The sequence below is a fragment of the Cotesia glomerata genome, linkage group LG2, assembly GCF_020080835.1.
Source record: "Cotesia glomerata isolate CgM1 linkage group LG2, MPM_Cglom_v2.3, whole genome shotgun sequence".
Lineage (NCBI taxonomy): Eukaryota > Metazoa > Arthropoda > Insecta > Hymenoptera > Braconidae > Cotesia > Cotesia glomerata.
Genome location: NC_058159.1, coordinates 11,625,179 through 11,649,762, shown reverse-complemented (window position 1 = coordinate 11,649,762; position 24,584 = coordinate 11,625,179). Strand labels below are relative to the sequence as shown.

Below are 24,584 nucleotides of genomic sequence, written 5' to 3'. Positions count from 1 at the left end.
TAAGTCTCTCAGCAATAATGTCTAAATCCAGCAAATTTGCTGGTCTCTTTGGATATCTGAAACCGTTATAGGTCGCTAAGCACAGAATATTGCCTTTCGTGACACTGGCCTTGCAAGTTTTGCACATCATGACTTCCATAACATTTGTGAAAGTCTGAAAAATATCACATGACAAGATTTAGTAAAAAATCGGACAAATGTAAATTATAAAATACAGCTTTAACATACCGTGATCTGTTTTAATAGATTTTCTGCATCAGTTGATCCACTTTTCAGATCTTGCAAAAACCACAGGCGATCACAAATATTACAGACGTGACCAAAAGAATTTTCCATGAAAATTTTTCTAAATAGCTTATGTGCTGGTTGATGCGAGCGATAGCCGAAATATAAATGATTAGAATCATTCCCAGGTATTGATTCTTCATCGGCGATAATACCATCTTCATTTCTAATATATTCACGCTCAAAAGCTGACTCCAAATATTCGCAATCATCATCATCAGAAAAGTCTTGCGGTTGCATCGGTTCAAAAATTTCGACATTTTCGTCAGGCTGATTTTGTGTCTGTTCTATTTCATTATTCGGCAAACGAGGGGTTAGTTCAAGTAGACTTGAAAGCTGAAGAATTTCATCAAAGTTATTGTCTCTTGATGTATGTTGTATTCTTTTCAATTTTGGAATTTTATGAACATTTTCAAGCTGTTCTAGTGTGCTCTTTTTTTGTTTCATAGTAGGTAATCGTTCAGTCTCAATAATTACTTCATGCTGTATAATTATAGGTCCTGCATCATGACTTAATTGCGTTGACTGCGCCGTAGTTGAGGGTGCCAAGTACCTGGAAGAACCTGCTTCTTGTCTTGGTATGACTTCTGCGAGATCAGAGTTCAAATCTACGTTGATATTTTTTTTCCTCAACCTGTATTCTCGCTGATAATCTGCTCTGGACTTTTTAGCTGGCTTATCGATATTTTTGTTTTTTTTTTATAATTCGCTTTTGATCTCTAATTTTTTGCTGATTTTGATTTTTTCTTTTAAGATTTTCTCTTCGATTTCCTTGTTCAACATCGTTTGATATTTTGTGCTTTCGTCGAAGCCTATACTCTCGCTGTCGCTCTGCCGGAGTTTTTGATTTTTTCAGAGCTGACGGTAATAACGAGCTGGTTTCAGGACTGTGAATGAACAAATTCGAACATATTTAAATTCAAAAATAGAAATGGGTCGTAATAATTTAATATAAGTATTATAAAATATTATATAAATATAAAATATATTTAATCAATTAATTGAAAATAATAAAAACACTAAATAAAAGATCTAGCTGTTCGTATTTAAAATGTATATTATTCATAAATGTAAACGATAAGCTTACCACTTAACCGCATCCATGTGTTTTTTGGATTCTTCTTCATTATCATCTAAATCAATTTCTTGCATATTTTCAAATATTTTTTCAACTTTAATCACTTGATGATTTGTTTAATAGTACATAAAAATACACGTATCAATGCATAGAAGTACAAGAAAACTTTAAAATCAAAACATTAAAACTTGATGGTTAGGTTGCTGTTTATGTACGTTGTATATAGATGTATACAATAAATGCTACTATATGCATTTATTATACAGCATGCATACCCTGTACTCGGCAGCAGTATACAAGTTGTGGCATAACTTCGTAACACGCAGGCGCGCAACACACACGTACAAACATACGCACACATTCAACTCTCAGACTGGAGGTAGTGAACTATACAGTGAGACTACGAAGTATAGCGCAAAGAGGAGACCCCGAGAATGAGATACGCTGTGTAATGTATTCCATCTCATTCTTTTACACGTTCAATCCTACATATATATATGTATGTATATATATATATATATATATATATATGTATGTATATATATATATATATATATATATACATACATATATATATATATATATATATATATACATATATATATATATATATATGTTTGTCTCTTTCTACGTAACACCTCAACTTTTCGTGTTACACTTGATTTTACTCCTCATAAAATTTCCGTACCGGGCCTTATAACTCAAATCGTTTCTTAAGGAGTAAACTCCAAAAATATCATGATTTTCGAAAAGATTAAAAATAATTTAGGATCAGATACTCATATTATATTAGACCCCATTAGTAAATTTAATTTGAATTGAAATGAAATCGTTGATCGAAAAACTCCTTGTCGTGAGTTGGGCTCGAACTTGCGTCCTCTGGGTCCTCAGTCCTTGACGTTACCGCTGGTCCAAGCGGGAGTGCTGATGAGGAAAGTTCCTATCTTGTATACATGAACTTTACCGGTTGACTGAGACATTATTCATGTTATGCTCAAGCTTTAAGAAATTGTTTTTTTTTTTTTATATTTATCCACTTTACTGACGTGAAAATACAATTTTTGTATAAATTAAATGAAAAATTGAAAAATAAAAAAAAAAAATTTACCGAAAAATGTAAAAAAATTTTAAAAATAAAAAATAAAATTCTTTATAACTGTCCGATTTAATTTGAAATCCCCCTTATACTAACACAAAAAATTTTTTTTTGAAAATTAAAATTTTTTTGAAATGCAAGTTATTTTTTAAAATTTTATTGTATGGATAAAAATTTAATTATGAAAAAGTTTAATTGCTTTACAATATAAATTCTTTTGCAAATGTGAATCGTCAAAAGTTGGATATTTTTCAAAAATTGAATTTTTACATACTGACAATAAAATTTATCTTCAATTAAAAGTTTTTTTTATACTAAGAAGTAAAAATTCTGAGTATGAATCTTGTTTCAGCAACATCAAAATATATTTCATTCTAAAAACTGACACAAAAAGGAAAATTCCTTTACTGAAGAGCAAAATTCTTGGTTTAAGAAAATTTTCGGATGCCTGAAGGAAGACCGAAGTTGTGTTGGTCGAAGTAAAAATTTTTCTTGAAATTTTATTCTTGGTGGAAGTAGTTTTTTCTTAATTCAACTTATCATAAATACTTGATACAATAAATTTTTATATTTGATCAAGATTTTTAGATACTTTAGGGAAGCAGCGCCACCTACTTCAGCTGAGAAAAAAATTTTCTCACCTTGAGAAAATTTTTCTCTTAAATATTTGATACCGATTTTGTATTATTTTAGCGAGCAATTATACATTTTGAATAAAAAAAAATGATTCAATATTATTTGATCTTCCCATTTGACATGTTGATCAATAAAAATATTAATGAATATTTGCTTCTATCGAGATATTTAATTTTTTGGTGCAAGAGAGAAATTTTCTCAAGATAAGAAAATTTACTTCTATCAAGATCTAAATTTTTTCGAGCAAGAGGCTGAATTTTCTCAAAACAATAAGATTTTCTTAACTTAAATAAATTTTCTTGGATCAAGATACTTATTTCTTTAATAAGCAAGAAAATTAATTTTATTGGAATAAGTGAAATTTCTTATGCCAAAAAAAATTTTTTTTTTGCTCAAGAAAATAATTAGGAAGAAAAATATTTTCTTGACTCAAGTGAACCTTTTTTTTCTGTGGAGTACTTGAATTTTATCTGGAATTGATCCCAAATTAATCTAGAATAACTCCGCTAAAAAAACTTCGGATTCACTCTACACGCGAATTGTTTAATTACTTTACTCCAAAACTCCGAGTAATGAGATTAAATTTTAATTTGGATTAAGATTTACTCCGAATCCATCCCGATTTTTTACAATGTATTTTTAATCTCGTAAAATTGAATTTTTCAAAATATAAGGTTATGTAAAATTTGATGAAGCTAAATTTTGTAGTTTTTATTTAACAATGTTAGATGATTTTTTTTCCTAATTCTTTTCTATACTTATCGGCTAATTTTTATTTTTATTTCTAATTAATTTACAATTAATATATGCTAATAATATAAGCTCACAGATCTTTGGGTGATTGATTTCTTATATAAATAAACGATTGTCTAAATTTAAAGATTATTTCTTCATGCATCTACTCTCAGGTTGGGTTATCCCAATTGGATACTACTACGAGCCCAGTTAGGAAAACCCATCGATGCCTTATTTACATGACGTTGGGAAAATCCTCTTCGGTCCCACACCGATCCCACTCGAAAAAACTTAGCAATTTTATGATTATTTTTCGTTGGGTTATCCCTCTTAGATCCCACTGGGGAAAATTTAGAAATTGTTTTTTTTACGTTGGGATTTCCCATTTAGGACCCACACAGGGCCCTATTGGGAAAAACTGAATGAAACTACTCATTTTTGCATTGGGATTTCCTATTTAGGTCCCACGCAGGGCCCTATCGGGAAAAACTGAATAAAAATTTTTATTTTTATGTTGGAATTGCCCGATTGGGGGCTAATTAGGCCCTAATAGGGATTTCCCAATCGGGCGTGCCTCTTCGGGACCTAATCAGGTCCAGATGTATACGCTGGGTAATCCCAAAGTAATTTCTAGTCGGGCTATTCTTGAATCTTTTTTTAAATTTAATAAAGAGGCCTTGGGCTACCTAACTGGCTGATGAACCTGCTTAATTCGTATCTCATGAATCGGGTAAATCATGTTGTGTTTAAAGGCTACCGATCTAGACCTTATATATCTACATCAGGTGTCCCACAAGGTTCCAATCTTGGACCACTACTGTTTTTAATCTTTATCAATCCCCTGGCTGATTTTATATCATGCTTTTTTGAGTTATTTGCAGACGATGCCAAATGCTCTCCGTATACGCTCCTGGTCTGACTGTCTGTATCTGCAGAGAAATCTCGAAGCGCTAGCTACTTGGTGTAGAATGAATAAGCTATTTCTGAATGAGTCAAAGTGTAAAATAATCACATTCAATCGATACAGTACTGAAATTCATTTTCCATATGAGATTAATGGAATCTTGCTTGAGCGTGTGAACAAATGTAGGAATTTGGGAGTAATTTTTGATTCACGCTTGACTTTCACTGAGCATTACATGGCAATAATTTTATCCGCATTTAGAGCTCTAGGGTTTGTTATAAGGGCAACTAAAACTATGAAAAATGCAAATACAGTCAGAGCATTATACAATGCGCTTGTTCACCCCAAGCTAGAATATGCATCAGTAATTTGGTCACCTATTCTTAAAAAACAGATATTAAGCCTTGAAAGAATACAGCGTAGATTCCTAAAATATCTATCATATAAAATTAGTGGCCAATATACAGTTACTGGTACTGATTATTATGAACTTTGCAGGAATGTAAATATGCTCACCCTGGAGGAACGTAGAATCTGTGCCTCGATTCTCTGGTTGAAGAACCTATGTCGGAATGATACAGATTGCTCTCAATTTTTAGCTCTACTACCCTTTTTTGTTCCCACAGGTTTTACTAGATTCACGCAATTATTTGAAGGACCTGTAGTCAAAACTAATTGGACTCAAGCCGCAACATTGTACAGACTTACAAATATTTGTAACCGCCTATTATGTAGCAATGATTGCTTATTAGATTTATTAGGTTATAATCAACCATTATCCATGAGCTCTCTTGCATCCATACTGTTATCACAACGCAGCGATAATTATTACTAATTAAGAAATTATCAGGTTTTTTTTTTTTTTTTTTTTTTTTATGAAATGTTTTGTATTACCAAATATATCTTGTAGTATAATAAGTAATATACAAGTGTATGGCAATAAAAACTAACTATTTTTCTATTGTATTATAATTTAGAGTATATAAATATATGATAACTTGTAAAACATAGCCGCTATTCTGTATCTAAGCTTTGTATAAAGTGACCCTGTTAATGGCATTGAGCTGTTGGGTCTTAATATAAGAAATAGATAAATAAATAAATCTTCATTAGTTTTTGAAATATTTTCAAAAAACTAAACTCCGTTTTTTTTCAGTTAATTGTCAAGAACTTTTGCAATTTTTACAAGCGGAACTTAATTTTTTTCAAAAATTATCTAGTTGCCATTCCGAATTGAATGAGACCTCAATAATAATTGTCGGAGACTGCCGAAAAAAGTTAACCGAAAAGGCACTTGTTGACTGGACTACAACTGCTGTTTTGAGTTATGAGCGCTATAGAAAAATCCGTTGACGAATAAAAATTAGGAAAACGGTTGACCCTGAAGGCCATCCCTGCAACTTCCCGCTAATTCCATACTTAGGCGCTTAAAATTGCACCAATGACGTTTTTGAGCTCTTCGAGCTCAAAAATACAATTTATGGGTTATTTTGAGCTCTCCGAGCTCAAAGAGATTGCTTTCCTATCCTTTAAAGCTCTTCAAGCTCAAAAGTCTGATAGAGATTTGATAAGACACTATTTTTTGAATTTTTAAACCACAATAACTTTTCAATGAATAAACCGATTTTTACGCAGTTAGAAGCATTCGACGCAGTTTTTCAAGCCTCACAAAGAAACTCAAATTTTGAATTGATCGCGCTAGGAATTTCGGAGTTATTCCGAAAAAACACTTTTTTCGGTTTTCTTTCGTTCACGATATCTCTCGAACGAATCAACCGATTTTGACCGGACTGGTGGCGATCGATGTGGTTTTTTAAGGTTAAGAATTGCTTAGTTTTTAGAATTGAACCATCAAGCCGTTTAAAAGTTATTCCAAAAAAACCACATTTGAAAAAAATTTTTTTTTTCAGTTTTTTTAAGATTTCTCAAAATCTACTGATCTGAATCGGTCCAAATAGTTTTCAAAATCTAAGTTTGGTCAAGCTCTTTCGAATGGCACCAACCGCGATGAAATCGGTTAAGCCGTTCAAAAGTTATAAGCGGTTCACATACTTTCACACACACACACACACACATACACACACACACACACCTCGTGTCGGGCTTGCTGGGTCCCGCATCGGGCGCCTCCTCAGGTGGCGAATAGGGGAATGCCCGGCATATCTGCACGTCAGATGCGTCGGGTACCGAGGAAACAGAATACTCGGGGTGGACCAAAACCTAGCAAAAATGATATGGAAATGTCAGAAGATTTTCAAACATCGTTTACAGTACAGAGGATGGATACCTCAGTGCCGGTGAGGGAAGGCGTGCAAACGGGCCTAAACTCGTCGTTATCAAGCGACCGTTTGAACAGTGGAGTAGACCCCATGGCTCTGCTGTCTAGCAATGCTAGCAAGGTTACAGGGAGTACGAAATCAGCCCAGATGGCAGAGAACGGACAGCTGAGCAACATTCCTTCAAAAAGTGGAGGACCTTTTGCTCCTGCCACTAATCAAACCCACCGAGGAAGAATGAACTCTCTACCGACCGTCACCGGCCAACAGTCACCAATGGAGAGGCTCGGCAACAAGATTGATGAGTTAGCCGACTTTATAAAAGACAAAAAGAATCTCCACCATGAGATCAGAAAATTGGTTTCGCCTATTAGTACGGCATATAGGCTGGCCAACAAATCACCAACGAAGTCGGCGTCAACGACTCAAACATCTCCGAGTCTGAACAAAAAATCACAGCCACCTCTGACCACTCCTAAGAAATTACCACAGCCACGAGATAGCAACAAGAAGAGGCCGCTGTCCACGCCCAGCCCTTCCTCAGATATTGACCAGCCAGCACAGAAAAAGACAGCCCGGGATGATACCTGGACCAAAGTGACTCGGCAAAACAAGAAAAAGAAAGAACAGGAGCCAGTGACTCAAACTGCTACAGCCCAAGACCAGCCAAACAGCGGTGGCTCCAAGAAACCAAGGAGGAAGAAGACAAGAACTAAAGCTGTCCTAGTCCAACCAGCTGAAGGGCGAACATACGCTGATCTCCTGAAGGAAATCAAGGCCAAGGTAAGCCCTGTCGAGACGGGCGTAGACATAAGGTCTATTAAAAAGACGAAACACGGAGGCGTTCTCCTTGAAATGGCTCGAAAGACCGAAGACAGCAAGGCATTCACCGATGCAGTAAGGGCAGCCACTGCAAACATCGGCACAGTCAAGACGCTAACACCAACAACAACGATCGAGATCCTCGACTTAGATGAAATCTCTACCGAGAGCGAAGTCCGTGAAGCACTCAAACGTGAATTCACTGACAACCTGGAGGTCAAACGGGTAAATTTGACAAAACCCACACCACGAGGTAATCGGGCAGCCTTCTGCGGACTAGACGAGCCCAGTGCGATTAAGGCCCTTGACAAGGCCCGTATACGGATCGGTTTGGTGAACTGTCGTATACGCCCAGTAGTAAAAGTAACACGTTGTTTTAAATGTCTTGGTTATGGACACCAAACACGTCAGTGTGCGGGACCAGACAGAAGCAGGTGCTGCTACAAATGTGGCGGAGAGAACCACAAGGCCGTAAACTGCACGGAGAAGTTAAAATGCTTCCTTTGTGCTTCGGACAAAGATGCCCAGGATAGTCTATGCCATATTTCTGGCACTGGAGCGTGTAAGGCATTCCACAAAGCACTTGCAGAAGCCATGAAAGGTCAGAAATGACACGCATACTACAAGGCAACCTGAATAGGTGCGCCTTGGCGCAAAACCTGCTGCGCCAGCGTGTTTTCGAAGATAAAATTGACGTCTGCTTTATCTGCGAGCAATATCTAAACATCGAAGGTAAAACATGGTTCGCAGACGAAACGGGCACGGCAGCAACTTGGATTGTGAACACAAAGAACGTTACCGTCAACAACAGCGGAGGTGGAGCAGGTTTTGTCTGGATTCAAACCCCCACAACCTACTTCATGAGCATCTATCTCTCACCTAACGAAGGGATTAGTGTGTTCCGACAGAAACTCGCAAATATAGAAGATGCGGTCACTAAGTTCGACGGCGAAGTTATCGTAGTCGGAGACTTCAACGCTAAATCGGCTGAGTGGGGCGCTGCTTTCTCCGACACCAGAGGTAACGAGGTCGCTGACGTCGTGGCTAGACTCGACCTCATAGTGCTGAACACCGGGAGCACCACGACCTTTAGAAGACCAGGGTACCAAGAATCCATCCTCGACATCTCATTGGCGACTCCAAGAACTGCCAACATGATTGAAGACTGGAAAGTATCCGAAGAATACAGTGGCAGTGATCACCAGTTTGTGACATTCAGCGTTGGATTGGCATTTGCTCCGGTTTCACAACGCGACGTTTCTAAGCGGAAGTGGAGTGCCAAAAGGCTTGATCCAGAGGCATTGCAAGCTTCACTCGCACGAAGCTGGTTTATCCTCCAGCACAACCCGACACCGGATACCTGCAGCGAGACGGAAAAGGCAGTGCTAAACACGATGAAAGAAATTACTGCCGCATGTGACGCCTCTATGCCGCGGCTGAAAAACCAGAGCTTCCACAGGCCGGCGTACTGGTGTTCAGCGGACATAGCAGAACTTCGCAAAATATGCCATCAGCTACGTCGCCGAGCAACGAGAGCTACGAAACGCTCCCCAAGCCAGGACTTGTATTCAAAAAAGTACAAGCAGGCCGAAAAGACGCTAAACCGAGCCATTAAAGCAAGTAAAGCGAAACTGTGGAAAGAGATCTGCAACGATCTCGACAATGACCTCTGGGGTAAAGCCTACCAAATTGTCGCCAAACGACTTGGAAAGGCTTCACCAGAGGCGCCGAAATCTCCTGCCTTGATGGAGAGCATTGTAACGGAGCTTTTCCCCAAACACCCACCGCGGGAGAAGAAACACTACACTAAGAACAGCGAAGTAACACCCTTCACAACTAAGGAATTACAAGACGCGGCCAAGTCACTCAAAACAGGAAAGGCACCTGGACCTGATGGCATCCCGGCATCGGTGATCAAAACTGTAGCCCTGGAATACCCAGACATACTCCTGAACACCTACAACGCATGCTTGGCAACTGGCACGTTTCCCGTGGTCTGGAAACGGCAGAGATTGGTTCTCTTAGACAAAGGTAAGGGAACCCCCATAACACCTTCGTCGTTTAGACCACTCTGTATGCTGGACATTGCTGGAAAACTGCTTGAGAAGCTCATACAAGGGAGACTTCGCAACGACATAGACCGTGCTGGAGGTTTTGCCGCAAACCAACACGGCTTCCGGAAAGGACGTTCAACAGTCGGCGCGATCCAGAAAGTCGTAGTGACAGCGAGAGAAGCATGGACTGGTAGCCTCAAAGCCCGCAAGGTGTGTCTTGTCCTCACGCTAGACATTAGAAATGTCTTTAACAGCGCAAATTGGAGAGATATTTTGGACGCCCTGGAGCACAGATTTGACGTGGAGCCGGAGAATCTGGCACTTGTCGACAACTACCTTGACGAGAGAAAGCTGATAGCAGAAACCACGGAAGGTCCACAAGAATACGCCATAACGGCTGGCGCGCCGCAAGGCTCAATAATGGGGCCCGATCTATGGAACGGGGACTACGACGAGCTTCTGGAAATCCCGTTGCCAAAGCAAGTGGAGCTAACGGGCTTTGCAGATGACGTCGCAGCCACGATAATAGTAGACAGCGTAGAGGAGGCCGAACTACTCGTTTGGGAAACCATTGATGCTGTCGAGACTTGGCTCGATAAACACCACCTGAAACTCGCAAAACACAAAACCGAGATGGTCGTTCTGACTCGCCAAAAATGGTTCCCAAAACCATTTGCTGTGGACATGGGAGGAATAACGCTAACGTCAACAAGGGCCCTGCGCTATCTGGGGGTAATGATAGACGAGAAACTATCTTTCCGCGAACACCTCGATAGTGCATGCCAGAAAGCCAGCAAGACGGTGTCTAGCCTAGCAAGAATTATGACGAATACTATGGGACCAAGAACCAAAAAGAGGAGAGTCCTTCTGGAAGCAGTCCATTCGGTACTGCTTTATGGAGCGGAAATATGGGCAGATATATTAAAGCAGAAAACCTATCGGCGGAAAATGGCAGCAGTGCAGCGGCGATGCGCTCTCAGAGTTGCCTGCGCCTACCGCACGGTTTCCGAAGCGGCTGTATTGGTCATTGCGGGAGCTGCGCCCATCGACCTATTAGCGCTCGAGAGAGCAAGACTCTACGACGCTAAAATCGGTGGCGAAAACATGAAGGAGGTAAGAACGAGGATAAAAACGGAAACGCAGCAAGAGTGGCAGGACCGATGGACGTCGGGAGAGACAGGCAGATGAACAGCGCGACTGATCCCAAACATCAACGTCTGGCTTTCTCGGAAGCACGGGGACACGGACTTCTTTCTGACCCAGCTACTGACGGGACATGGGCAGTTCAATGCCTATCTATTCAAGATGGGTTTGCACAGCACACCAACGTGCAAATACTGTCCAGACAAAATTGACAACGCCGAGCACACGTTTTTCGAGTGTGATCGATGGAAGGACGATAGAATCTGCACCGAAGAAACAATGGGCACCGCGCTCTTCCCTGAGAGCTTGGTAACCTGCATGATCAAAAAAGAAGAAAACTGGGCAGCTGTAGTAGCCTACGTGCAGCGTCTCTTGAAAGAAAAAATCGCAGAAAGGGATTAGAAACCAGTAATAACAAGAAGTAGGTGTCGTGAGGCACAACGTGGACTGGATTGAAGTAATGCTAACGCGGTCCTGATCCAGTCTTCCCTGTAACATATATAGGGAAACGAGAGAGGAGGATGTTTAGTCGGTATTGTTGCAAAATAATATTGTCTTCTGAGTCCGACATACCCAGGCACCAACACCTAGTCCTGGCAACAACACCAAGTTCTGGCATACGTAAACGTATTTTACCTCCTCTATAAAAAAAAAAAAAATAAAAAAAAAACACACACACACACACACACACACACACACACCCACACACACACACACACACACACATACATACAGACACCGTGACAACCTCGCGGGGATAGTCAGGGAAGCTTCCTATGACCTTCAAACGTCGAGATCTGATGAAAACTCGATTTTTGCAAAACGGGGTGAAAACAATAACTTCCCGATTTTTGAAAATCTCCGATTTTCTTAGCGGGAAGTTAAAAATGTCAGAAAAAGATATATTTTATTAATTTTGAAGCATGAATAATTTTTAAGTCAATGAGACTTATGAATAAAAAATTACAAAAAAATTAATCTTTTTGTCTTCATTATTTTTGTTAATAAAATTATTTTTAACTTTTATAGTGCCATACTACAATCAATTAAAGCATAAAAACTATTTTTTTAGATCATAAATATTCCTAGAAAAATTGTATTAGTCAGTTCTTTTCGTTAAGAAGTAGTTTAATACGTGTTCATCAATAATTGAAAATAAAAATTATCGAACAAATTGTAATTTAATAAGCTATTAAAACGAAGCTGTTGATTTTTTAAATTCGACAAAAAATCATCTTTGTAGAGAATTTAATTTCCTACAAAACCATATCAAGGGTTTTGTCATATTTGGTATATTGAATTTTCTATAACCGAAAAATAAGTGAAAAAAAACTTTTTTTGGCAAAAATTCTTTTTTTTTGCGATCGCTAACTGAAAAATTAAGATAAAGCGTTCAAATTTTGTCACAATTTTTGTTTCGTAACTCTCAACGGAATTTGCATATGGGGCCGAAAAAATAAAAATTTTCGATTTATTTGGCACAGTATATTATGCATATGGGTCATTCCACCAAATAAAAACATGTTTATGGGGCGACCCTCGCGGATTATGTTTAAAATTTATGGAGGTGTTTTCTATAATAAGGAACAAATTCCCTACAAGTTTCAGCCTTTAATATGCAGTGGTTCTGGAATTATGATTTTTTGAAATTTAGAAAAAAATTTTTTTTTAACTTTTTTATTAATTTTTCTGATGAGGAAAACTTTTTTATTAAAATCCACGAAAATTCTTATCTTGTGGAAAAAATTCTCAGCTTTTGAATAAAAATATCTATTTTATCATAAACACATCAGAAGACCCTTTGAAATCCAATTAAAGTGGAAAAATTGATTTTTCTCGGTGTGCGGTGCAAGGTACATCCAATTTGATTTTTTTTTCTGAAAGATCAAAGTTTTTTACAAAAAAAAATATGGTTTTCACGATGTTCATATTTTTTGTTCAATCATAATTAAATTAAACGTAAAATCTTTATAATAAAAATACTTTTATTTTTGAACTTTTTTCAGATGTTGATACAGTTTTAATAAAAGCATATCCAATTTCATCATTTATCGGTAAAAGTGTGCAATGTCTGTGTACCCTTTACCGTTTTTGATGAAGAATATCGTACGTCTAACACATTTTTTTTTGTTGTAATAATCATCATTCGTTATAAAAATAAAATTAACGCCTGTAAAATTCTTGATTGCCCAGGAATGCAAATCTTGTGGTGTAAGTATGTGTTTTTTATTTTCCTTCTATAATGAAGCTCTAGCAGTATGTCGTTTTACTGAACCTGAAAGCCCGTCACATGGTCCTTTGCCATGGGCAGTCGCAAAAAAATGCCACTCAGTGATGATTCTAAAGTCAGCATAATAATAACATAAATTAGTAAATGTTTTTTTATTTTTAAATTGCTGAGGTGCTCCATCTGAGAAGTAAAAAATCCTTTCAATAACAGCAAATTTTTCTCTTAAAAAATAAATCAATTGTTCTTGAAATAAATAAATCAAAACTGTGTCATGTTTAAGGCAATCTGAGATACCAACTAAGCCTAAATGCTTAATAGTATCATTTTCGTTTTAGTAAACCAGCATTGAAAATATAGCAGCTTGATCATTATTCCACTGATAGCCGTGGGCAGCTTCCTGCATAACAAACGCAGTTTTCTGCAAAGTCAAAAACTACCGCTAATTCGCCACTCTTCAAATTTAATTTCGCATAAGAGAAAAACCGACTTTGTATTTTCACTATAATATCATGATTTTAAGGTTTCTCAAGTTGCGTCGCTAAGGTATCAATAAAGTCATCGGAATCTGAAATAAAGTTAACAATGTTACGTAATATTACAAACCAATTAATTCAATAAATTTTTATAAATTGGTTGAGTTTCCATAATCCAATCAGTATTTCTGTCGGGTGTGCCTCAAGGGTCTGTCTTGGGACCAATATTATTTCTTATCGTCATAAATGGTGTGGTTAAACGGCTAAGTTTTTGCAAACATGGCCTGTTTGCTGATGACAAATGGGCATACCTGCATTTCAATATCTCCAAACTAGATGAAGCAGCTCACCGTCTTACTATTGATGCACAAGCGGTAGCAGACTGGTCACGTGATATGGGTTTCGTAATCAATTATCGAAAGACTAAGGTGATGATTTTAGGAAGCAATCGGAAGTTAAAATCTCTTGCAAATATTGTACTTCCGCAAATTATCGTTGATGGAAATCTCATACCGTATGTAAACACCACAAAGCATCTTGGGGTCCACCTATCTGCTAATCTTTCCTGGGATTTTCATATTTCGCAAGTATCTCGAAAAATCTTTGCCTCATTAAACAGCCTAAAGCGCAGGAAAAATACCTTGTCTCCTTCTTTGCGCAAGTTAATTGTCTCTGCCACGATATTGCCTATTATTGATTATTGCTCAGTTGTGCTGGTAGATTTATCTAAGAGACTTGAAAGCAAATTACAGAGATCAGTAAATAGTACCATTCGATTCATTTATAATTTGAGACGTGATGAACATATCACACCATATCGACGTTCACTAAATTGGCTGAATATAAAATCACGAAGACTGTATTATCTGGCTTGTTTATTTTTCAAATTAATAACGACGGGTGAACCGAAGTTTCTACGTAGATTATTCATAGAAGAAGATCCTGAAATTAGGATTTACACTCTTGTTTTAATTGCAATCTGTTTTATGTACTCTATCAATGCTTCAAAATTTATTGTACTTATTTGAACATTATCTTTGTATGTAAAATTTGCCATTCGGCTTAACGCCTTGGCATTAAAATTAAATAAATAAATAAATAAATAAAATTTCTCGCAAATTTTGGAAAATTACATCCTAAATAAGAAAATGGAATCGTAGTTGTGAGCGCCATCTGCATCGTATAAATTCAATTTTTTAACGAGCAGTTTGAAATTTATCACACGAATTTTATTCCTGTGTGCGTCCCTCCCTGCGCCTAGTGTTGGCAACAGATCCACACTCGGTGTGTCTCATAATTTTACTATTTTTGTATTAATATTATTAATTTGTATACTGTAATCATTTGTCACTATTTATATTTGACAATTTATGTATTATTATTATTATTATTATTAGTTCTTAAGTATTAATTTTGACATTTGTTTCAGAAAATTGTATTGGAATATTTATAATTTTATTATTTTATTGTATATTGATTATTGGAAACAAGTCGTAGCCCTTGCTCGCACGGGTAATTCCCTTAAGTATCGATTGCGAGCACAGGGATCAGTAATTTTGGTAAACGACTTGAGAGGCCCTCGTGATCGGACACGAGGTCTCGGATTTTTGGTAAAATAAAAATCGAGAGACTCGCGGTAACCCGCAAAGTGTAAGGATCTGGCACCTTCGTTCGAGTTCTCTTTTTTGGTGAGTACTCACAAGTTGAGCCATTTTATTAACCACGCACTGCGTTGTCTCCTGGCGAACAAATTGGCCTTAAAAGTCGGTATTAATTATTTGAGTCAGCCAGTATTTATTTATTTTTATTATCTTTTGTCGATATAACCCGACCGAGGATTTCGGGTATATCTCTGTTCAATATTATCAGATATAATTTCTATTTTGTAATCAACGTCGTCGTAAATAAACGGTCTACTCAGGATTTAGACTAATAATTAATAATTGTATGTGGCAAGATTATTATTATTGTTATATAGTTCATCCGGCTAAGGAATTCGGCTCTGGACTTAGTTGAAGTAATTTCTGTTTTTTTTTTTAATAAATAGTTTATTTGTTATTATTAATAATTGCTGATTTATTAATAATTTAATTTACATAAATTACTTCCTTCTTACTTTCCTAATATTAGTATATTATTTATCTTTCCCTGAAATACCTGTTTTCCTAGTTAAAAGAACAACTGGCGTCCAAAATCGTGCACTAACCCAGCCTGAGGAAAAGCTGCGGGTTGCTTGGGGGGCGGAGTCACCTCCCAAGTCATTTTTTTGTTTATTTAGTTTTTTTTTTTTATCAATTATTGGGCGACCTGGACAAAATTACGTGTCCATTGATCACTCCACTGTCAGCTGGAGCGTAATTATTGTTACAAATTTTAAAAATTTAACAGAAAATTATTTAACTATCCCGAATAATCGTATAACACTCAGTGGATATAACGTATAATTTCATTGTGATTGAACAAAAAATATGCACATCGTGAAAACCATATATTTTGTGTAAAAAAACTTTGATCTTTCAGAAAAAAAAATCAAATTGGATGTACCTTGCACCGCACACCGAGAAAAATCAATTTTTCCACTTTAATCGGATTTCAAAGGGTCTTCTGATGTGTTTATGATAAAATAAATATTTTTATTCAAAAGCTGAGACTTTTTCCTACAAGATAAGAATTTTCGTGGATTTTAATAAAAAAGTTTTCCTCATCAGAAAAATTAATAATAAAGTTAAAAAAAATTTTTTTTCAAAATTTCAAAAAATCATAACTCCAGAACCGCCGCATAATAAGGGCTGAAACTTGAAGGGAATTTATTTCTTATTATAGAGAACACCTCCATAAATTTTAAACATAATCCGCGAGGGTCGCCCTGTAAAAATGTTCTTATTTGGTGGAATGACCCATATGTAATAATTGTTGCATACACTCAAAAAGCTAACAAAATTTAGATACCGAACAGTTACAAAAATAAAGAGAATTTAACAAATCGATGTTACGATATGAACTTAAAGTTTGTGGCGCGAATTTACGAAAACGAGTGTAAATTTGACGTCTTAGGTAAAGCTGAAAACGTTAAGTTACACTCATTTTTGTAAATTCTAGTCACAAACTATAAAGGAAATGTCGTGAAATCGAGATTGTCGAAATAATCACTGAGCGGTCGAATGACGTACAATATCTTTTGTCATTATTGCTCAAAAATTTCAATTTGAGAAAAATGGAATTTTATTAAATTACCTCCTTGAAGTGATGGATATATATGAAATGCTGGCTCTTGTAACCAGGATACTACTTTTACAAGATCTTTTACATGACTTGGAACAAGACATCTCAGAATTGCTGTACAGCCCCGTGATGCTCCTTCAACTACTTCTACATCAACTGTATATGATTGAGTCACAACTACAAAAAGTTATGAATAATTATAAACATAAATTACGAGTATATAAGTATATGATTACATATCTATATCAAAAACTGTTAATAGATTTTCTATGCATTATATAACAATTTTGGCATCGCAACTGATAAAATCGATATCTGCTATATAAGTCTATAGGCTCGGTTTGTTTATAAAGTTGTTAACCAACGTTGTTGTGAATACACTGTAAAAAGTTTTCGGAGTGAATGCAGAGCGATTTGAGAGTAAATGCGAAGTGGATATTTTTCAATTAATTTACTCCGTAAACTTTTTATTTTTTTTTTAAATAAAATAAAAATTAGGAAAACTGTTGACCCTTGTAACAGGGTAAAATTACCCTGCATCGATAAGTTGCCAGAGATCGATAACTATTCGACTAGCACTGGTGCGCCTCAATCTTCGGGCCTAAAGAGAAAGTAGGAGGGGGTATTTTGGGGGTTATTATGTAGGTGAGCCGTGCATTGTGACAGGGAGAAGTAGTGTAACCGCCAGACAGTGTGCCACTGAAATAAAGAAAACCAATCCTTGGAGTAGTTACCAGACGTAAGAAGCCAACAACATCTAGGACTTCAATCTCCAGTAGTAAGTTAGATCGTCGTTTATTCATAAAGGTATCAATAATTACTTTGTGGGCTAGGAGTGGACCGCGGGGTTTTATACTCGGTTTACTTCTCCTCTAATTAATTATTTTTGGGTTATTAATTGTTCACTAATAATTTATTTAATAATAATTCAATAATTATTTTATTGCAATTAAATCTTATTCGTTAGTTGCCGTTGAGCGTACCTCGAGGGGGTTTATACCCGAGGACTGCTCAAGGACCTTGCGGTGTTAATTGTCGTGAGAATTTATTTTATTAATTTACTCGATTAATTATTAACAACCTTGAACATCTGGAAAATCGGTTTAGTTGCATTTATTTAATTTAATAAAATAAAACCGAGAAATAAATTCTTCGAGAAAGTTCCATTGTCTTCTCACGGATCGGGCAAGCGTCGGTCGCAATTTTACAACGCAGTTAACGTGTACCCAAGGTCAAAGATAACTACACACTAACGAATACCGGCGTCCATTTTGAGCGCGCAAATTCCTGGCAATTATTTTGACATGACGAATTATTAAGAACAATTGAATTATTATTATTTAATATTATTTATTAGAAGAAAATATTATTTATTTAACATCATATTATTTATTGAGTTTTGGCACGATTGAGAATGATTTACCCGTGGATAATTTTTCGTTAGTTTATTTTATATTGAGGTAAATTGTTCATAAATTATTTATTTAATCGGAAAATTTTACGCGGTTATTTTTATATTGAACTTAAATTCTGGAAAATTTATTTTTATAATTTTGAGTTCATCATCTTAAAAAATTCCTTAGAAATTAATTAACAACGTGGATTATTAATTCCGGAAATTTTAGTTAGTTAAAATTAATGGATGGATTTTAATAAGAATTGTTTTGTTATTTAAGAAATAAATTACGAGTTAAATTGGAATAAATTTAGACGTCAAATGTTCCTAAAATTGATTTAATGTTGAGTATTAAACTCGTGATTGATTTGGAATAAATTTAGGCGTCGGTTTTAGTTTAGATTTTTGGAGATTAAATTATTAGTTAAGAAAATATTTTACAATTGAATTGTTAGCTAATGACTGAATCGTTTTAAGTAGAAAATTAATGTAGTAATTTTCTGGAAATAAATTTCGTTATTAATTTTTATAAAATTAAGTAAAGTAAAATCAGAGTGTGTGTGTGAGCGGGTTATGTGTGTGGAAATTTGTGTGGGTTATGAGAATTAGCTGCAGATAAAAATCCTGGTGGCGCCCTTTTATTTATTAATGTAGACTCATTTTGTTTATCTGTTGTTTCAATTAATTTAATTTAAGGGGCCAATTGAGCGGTATAAACACCCGTTACACCCTAAAGGCCATTCCTGCGATTTCCCGCTGATTTCATAGCTAAGCGCTTAAAATTGCACTCATGATTTTTTTGAGCTCTTTGAAAATTTGTATAATTCACTTTTTCTGAATTTTTTCGACAACGATAACTCACAAACGAATCATCCGATTAAATTTTAGATTAAACTAAACTTAAATTTAAATAAAGATTAAACTTAAATAGACTTAAATAAAGATTAAACTTAAATTCTTTGAACTAGAATCAGAAATCTAAGGGCAATGGAACTCTTTGGAACGTCGCTTATTTTGATCGAATCAGATAAGCCATTCGAAAGTTATGAGAGGTTTACACACACACACACACACACACACACACACACACACACACACACACACACACACACACACACTCGGGGCAGAAGAGATACTGCTACCGGGCGCGTCTCCCCGAGTGGATGGGAGAACGCTCGCTGTCCTTGGATGACACTGAGTCTCTTAGTTGACAAGGTACAGAGGGTAGGAGCTAAATAAAATACGCTCCCGTGGACAAAACTCCCCTTAATGGGTTAGTCACACTAACTTACCTAGCAAGAAGAAGATCGTTCTCTGTTGTAACCCACTGGGAGTGTCCGGAACCTGTGTCGTAGTTTCCGACGACGCAGGCCACGGCTGATGTGAGCTTGCTGTGCCGAGGTGTAAGTTACAGCAGTAGATCAGGAGCCAGCCACCTCGGGCCTTGATCAGGGAGTACGCAGTGAGTGCTAGAGATCGGAATCTTCACCGCTCCGAGCGAGTCTAGTCCGTCCGTGTATTCCGGGACTGGCTAAGTGTCGACTAGGCCTCAGGGAACTGGAGTAGGAGTACTATCTCCGAGGGTATACCCGTTCCTAGTTATGACAACCCGCTCCACTCCGTACGATGCGCTGATAAATCAAAAAAGTATGAGTAATTTACAGGAAACAAACAAGAGTGGAAACGGGCTACGTGCCCAACAAGCAGCGATTGACGCAAGCGCTGAAATGAAGCGTTTGCAAGCGCTCAAACGCCTTGAAAAGCTGATCAGTGAGTTGAATGATTTCGTTCAACCAAAGGTCAACATTCACAAAGAGATAAAGGCCAAGATGACTGGTGTAGCTAACGCCCTTCAAAGGTTTGAGAAGCTGGACGAGGATTGGCGCTCATCATTGCAGCGTATTTCCCATACTACACCGGAGAAAGCCTGTCAGCCTGTCGTCGTGACTGACGAAGAAATGGACACCGGAGCCGAAGGTGACGGTGAATTAGTCGTGAAAGACAAAAGTAAAGCCAGCAGCAAGTCAGGTAAGAGAAAAGATCGACCTTCTCTTGACCCAGCAATCAGCCAAGTCGTGAAGAAAAAGGATTTGAAGAAAAGCCCTCCGCAAGGAGCGGTAGTACGAAGCGACGAACAGGAAAAAGCGTCGGTTTGGCAAAAAGTTCAGTCCAAGAAAGAGCTAAAGCGACAGAAGAAAAAGGTGTTTTTAAGAAACGGAGTTTTTAATTCCGTTGTTTTAATTATTTTTGTGGGACGTTTTCGATGTACGAATTTACCACGCCTTCGTTTGAGACTTTACACGGATTTTAATTAGGAGTAGATGTACTTACTACTTGCTGGATTATTTCTTAGGATCGGATCCGTGATTCCGGGGCTGATCGCAGTGCCTTTTCCTTGATTGCACCCTCTGTTGGTATTTGCAGCGAATGGATGTGGATGTTTTGGGCTGCTTATTCTAAGTGGTCCTTATTTTATGAAATGAACTTATTCGAAACAGATTTCACTTTTCAAGATTTATTTAACAAACACCAAAACCTTTACACTCTCACAATTTTTATTAGATCGAAATTATTTATTAATGAATTTTATTTATTTTGAGCTAACGTCCTCCAGTCCCCCGTAGGGTAAAGTGCGCAAATTTAGCTTTAAAAGATCTTAAGTTACTTATTGACCGAACTCTCGCCTAAGTGCAAGGCAAATTAGAACTTTGAGAATCCGGTTCTTTAGATTTTCTTATTGGTCAAAATCTCGCCTAAGTGCAGGGCAAATTAAGACTTTGAGATTTTGACTCTCTAAATTTTATCTACTGACCGAGCTCTCGCCTAAGTGCAGGGAAAATTAGAACTTTGAGAATCCCGACTCGTAGACAACATTAACAACTAATACGTGGCCTGCCGGTTAAACCGCGTCCAAACTTCCTCTAAGTGCAGTGCAAATTAACGCAAAGAACTCTACAAGGCACGGGCCTGTCAAGTTAAACGCGGAAGTCGAATTAACAAACAAAAGACCTGGATTTGGCTGTTGATCGCTTTTTTAAAAGCTCGCGGTGCTGAGATTGCAGAAGTCCCCGCTAGTCAACCAGCAGTCACGTAGCTTATATTTTATTGTGGCTTTCGCGCATGGAGAAGTCTTCCATCTGCGCGGGTGATTTGAATAAATAAAAAAATGCAGGTGGACATAACATTCCCCCGGAAAAGCGAGAAGCTAGTATAGTTTTTCGGTTTTCCTATGGCCACCTTCCCTATAAGCGAAAGCCACTCACAATTTTTTTGTTTAACTTAATATATCTTAATATAATAAAAAGAGTAATAAATAAATATTTGTGATATGTTCTTTATCACTATAATCCATGGTTCCAAATAATTCTCGTGCGATTGTTCCTACGAAGCCAAACCATGGAGCTCGCTTTTTGCGGTTGTTTTTGTCGACTTTTTCAAGTTGTAGATCTTCGAGGTGTTGTCTTAGCCGATGTTTTGCTAGTTCGATTTCGGTTTGTATTTCTCGGTGACTATTAATTCTCAGGTATGATGAGCAGATGGGATAGTTGAATTTCGTTGCGCATATTCCATAAGCTTCCCATATACTTTGATTTGAGTGTGGATACAGATTTACTAGCTTCTCGATGTTGATGGAGCTAACTATTTGCCATTCTTCTCGTATTAGGTGTATTTTCTTAAACGTATCATACAGTAGATCTGGATTTGTTTCCATTGATTTTATTTGGACTTCCCCTGAGCCCCAGGCCAGGTGTACGAGCCCCAGGAAGGTGAGTAGTACGATGTTTCCATTGATTTTCTGAAACAAACGACTTGGTTTCTTTTTAGTCATTTTTTTCGCAGGTGGCTGATTTAGCCTTATTCGGGTGAAGTAATTTTCGATTCCCGTTTTCTTTTTCGATAATTAACTTTCCCATTTCGTTTATTTCAGCTATTTTGTACGGTCCGGTATAATAAAGGTCTAATTTATTTTTTTTCGGTTCTTTCAGCGTGTACACGAGATCTCCTACGTTAAATTTTGCCGGATGAATATGTTTGTCGAATCGTACTTTTGATTCGTGTTTTGCTCTAGTTAGGTTTTCTGCGGATATTTTTTGAATTTCGGATATTCTACTAATTAAATCTGCTAAATAATCGTTATATGATTCTATTTTACTAAAATCCGGAAATTGAGTCAGGCTACGAGCTTTTCTTCCGTAGAAGATTTCGTAAGGTGTAAATTTCGTGGCTGTATGAACGGTTGTATTATAATTTAACATTGCCATAGGGTTATACCGATCCCAGTTACTAAATTTATCTACATAGGCCCGGAGGTAATCGACTAAAGGCTGATAAGATTTCTCTAAAGCTCCGTTCGATTGAGGGTAATAAGAAGTAGTTGTTATTCTTTGGATTTTCAGTGCTTTAGCTAGCTGTTGAATTAATTTACTAGTAAACGAGGTGCCTTTATCAGATAGAATTACACGGGGGCACCCGTAAAGAGCGATATAATGATTTAATAAGGCATCGGCAACAGTCACTGCTCTGATATCAGGGAGAGGGACTGCTGCTGCTGCTTTAGAAAAATTATCCTGGATTGTCAGGATGTGTACATAGGTAGGGGTCCTACCGTGTCTATGCTAATTTTTTCGAAAGGTTCAAAGGGTGTATCTGTGATGGACATAGGCTGTTTCGTTTTAATTCGCGTGAGTTTATTTTTCTGGCATATTTCGCAGGCTCGGATGTAATTATAAATTTTGTCTTTCATTCCTGGCCAGTAGTATCTCTCGCGAATACGCCAATATGTCTTTACTACACCTTTATGGCCTCCTATTAAGCTATTATGATTTTCTTCGATTATTTTTGCTCGAAGGGATTCTTCCGGTACTACAACGTTGCCTTCGCATAACGTGATTGTTATTGGACAGTCTCTTAATTCAAGTAATAAATATGCCTGAATATCTAAGTCGTCGAATTCGTCCCCCTGTTTTGCACAGCGAAGCGAGTAAACATCATGTTTGTGCATTGAATGTCGGAGATTTCTTAATCCTTCGATTAAGTCGTCTGGATCTAATTTTTCAAAATGTTTTGTTTTGATAAATACTGTGAAAATTTTGCAACGACCTACCTAACTTGGTGACGAATACTTCTCTCTTAGAGGGTTTCGAGGCGTGAAGATCGTCGGCATTTATAAATTTTAAGTCTCGGAGTAACTTTGCTACGGGTTTTATCATCTCGCAATCAGTTGCTAGAAAGTGTACTAAGTGATCTCGGGCATAGGTGAGCCCATCGCGGCTGATTGAAAATTTAATTTTTATTTCAGGGCTTTTCGGTGGTACATTTTCGTCGGAACTCGAGGGTGAAGATATTTTTGGCCGATGATGTCTTTCTGCGAAGATATCTTCCGCTTCTTCGAATGTTGGAGGGTCGTAGGCGACAAAGGATGGACCGAATCGGCGGTTCCGTACGTCATCCCCCACTGAAATGTTTCCGCTTGTAGTTGGGCTATCGTTGGATTTATCTGGATCCCTAGAATTTTCTGAATTATTGCGCGATTTATTTTTATTATTATTATTTTGTGAATTTATTAATTTAGTAGTATTTGATGGTTTTTCGTTCGATCGTCTCCGTTCCGGTTCGATAAGGGTGTTATTGGGGTCGGACGATTCGGTTTCGGCCGTTTCATTTATTCCCTTACCGTTTTCGTCTACGATTTGGCCGCTCGCGTGGTCGTAACGTATACCCATGGCCGCTAGTTCGTCAGGAATGAGGACTCTTCCGAAGATTGGAGTTCGGGGTTCTGGACCGTCTCCTAAATATCCGATGAACCGAGATCGATTTACGTTCTGAGGGGTTAAATTATTTTTGTTTCTTGTATCTATGTCGTCGACAGAAGTCGAAGGTTTTAAGATGATGGGAGGCTCCGTTTCGCTGTGATCTTCGATTTCTTCGGTTTCTTCTGGACTGATATTGCTGCTTGATTCTTCTTCGAACTGGTCGCTGTTATCCCTCAGAAATTCGTCGACGTTAATTTTGGGTATTATATCATCATTTAACGAGTCTTCTTCACTTCGCCAGAGAGTTGGGTGTTTGTCTAAGGACTCACGAATTGTTTTTGCGGTCTCCGAGCTCGTTCGTTTTATTTCGGCATACTCTTGGAGAGTGTAATTAGATATTGCTTCTTCTCTACGGATTCTTTCTAGTGCTCTCTCTGTGTAGACATTTTCCGTTGGAGGTCGTCTTTTGAGGAGTTCATCA

The 24,584-nt window shown here is 37.3% G+C and overlaps 1 protein-coding gene across 1 annotated transcript in view; it reads right to left on the bottom strand.

The window, feature by feature from the left end:
- The window catches only part of LOC123258725 (Down syndrome cell adhesion molecule-like protein Dscam2), a gene marked incomplete in the record, with an annotated part of 496,366 nt that overhangs the window by 419,835 nt on the left and 51,947 nt on the right, over nucleotides 1-24,584 (bottom strand). The window contains 1 exon segment of the mRNA XM_044718910.1: nucleotides 16,967-17,131. Coding sequence (XP_044574845.1) covers nucleotides 16,967-17,131 — 165 coding nt within the window.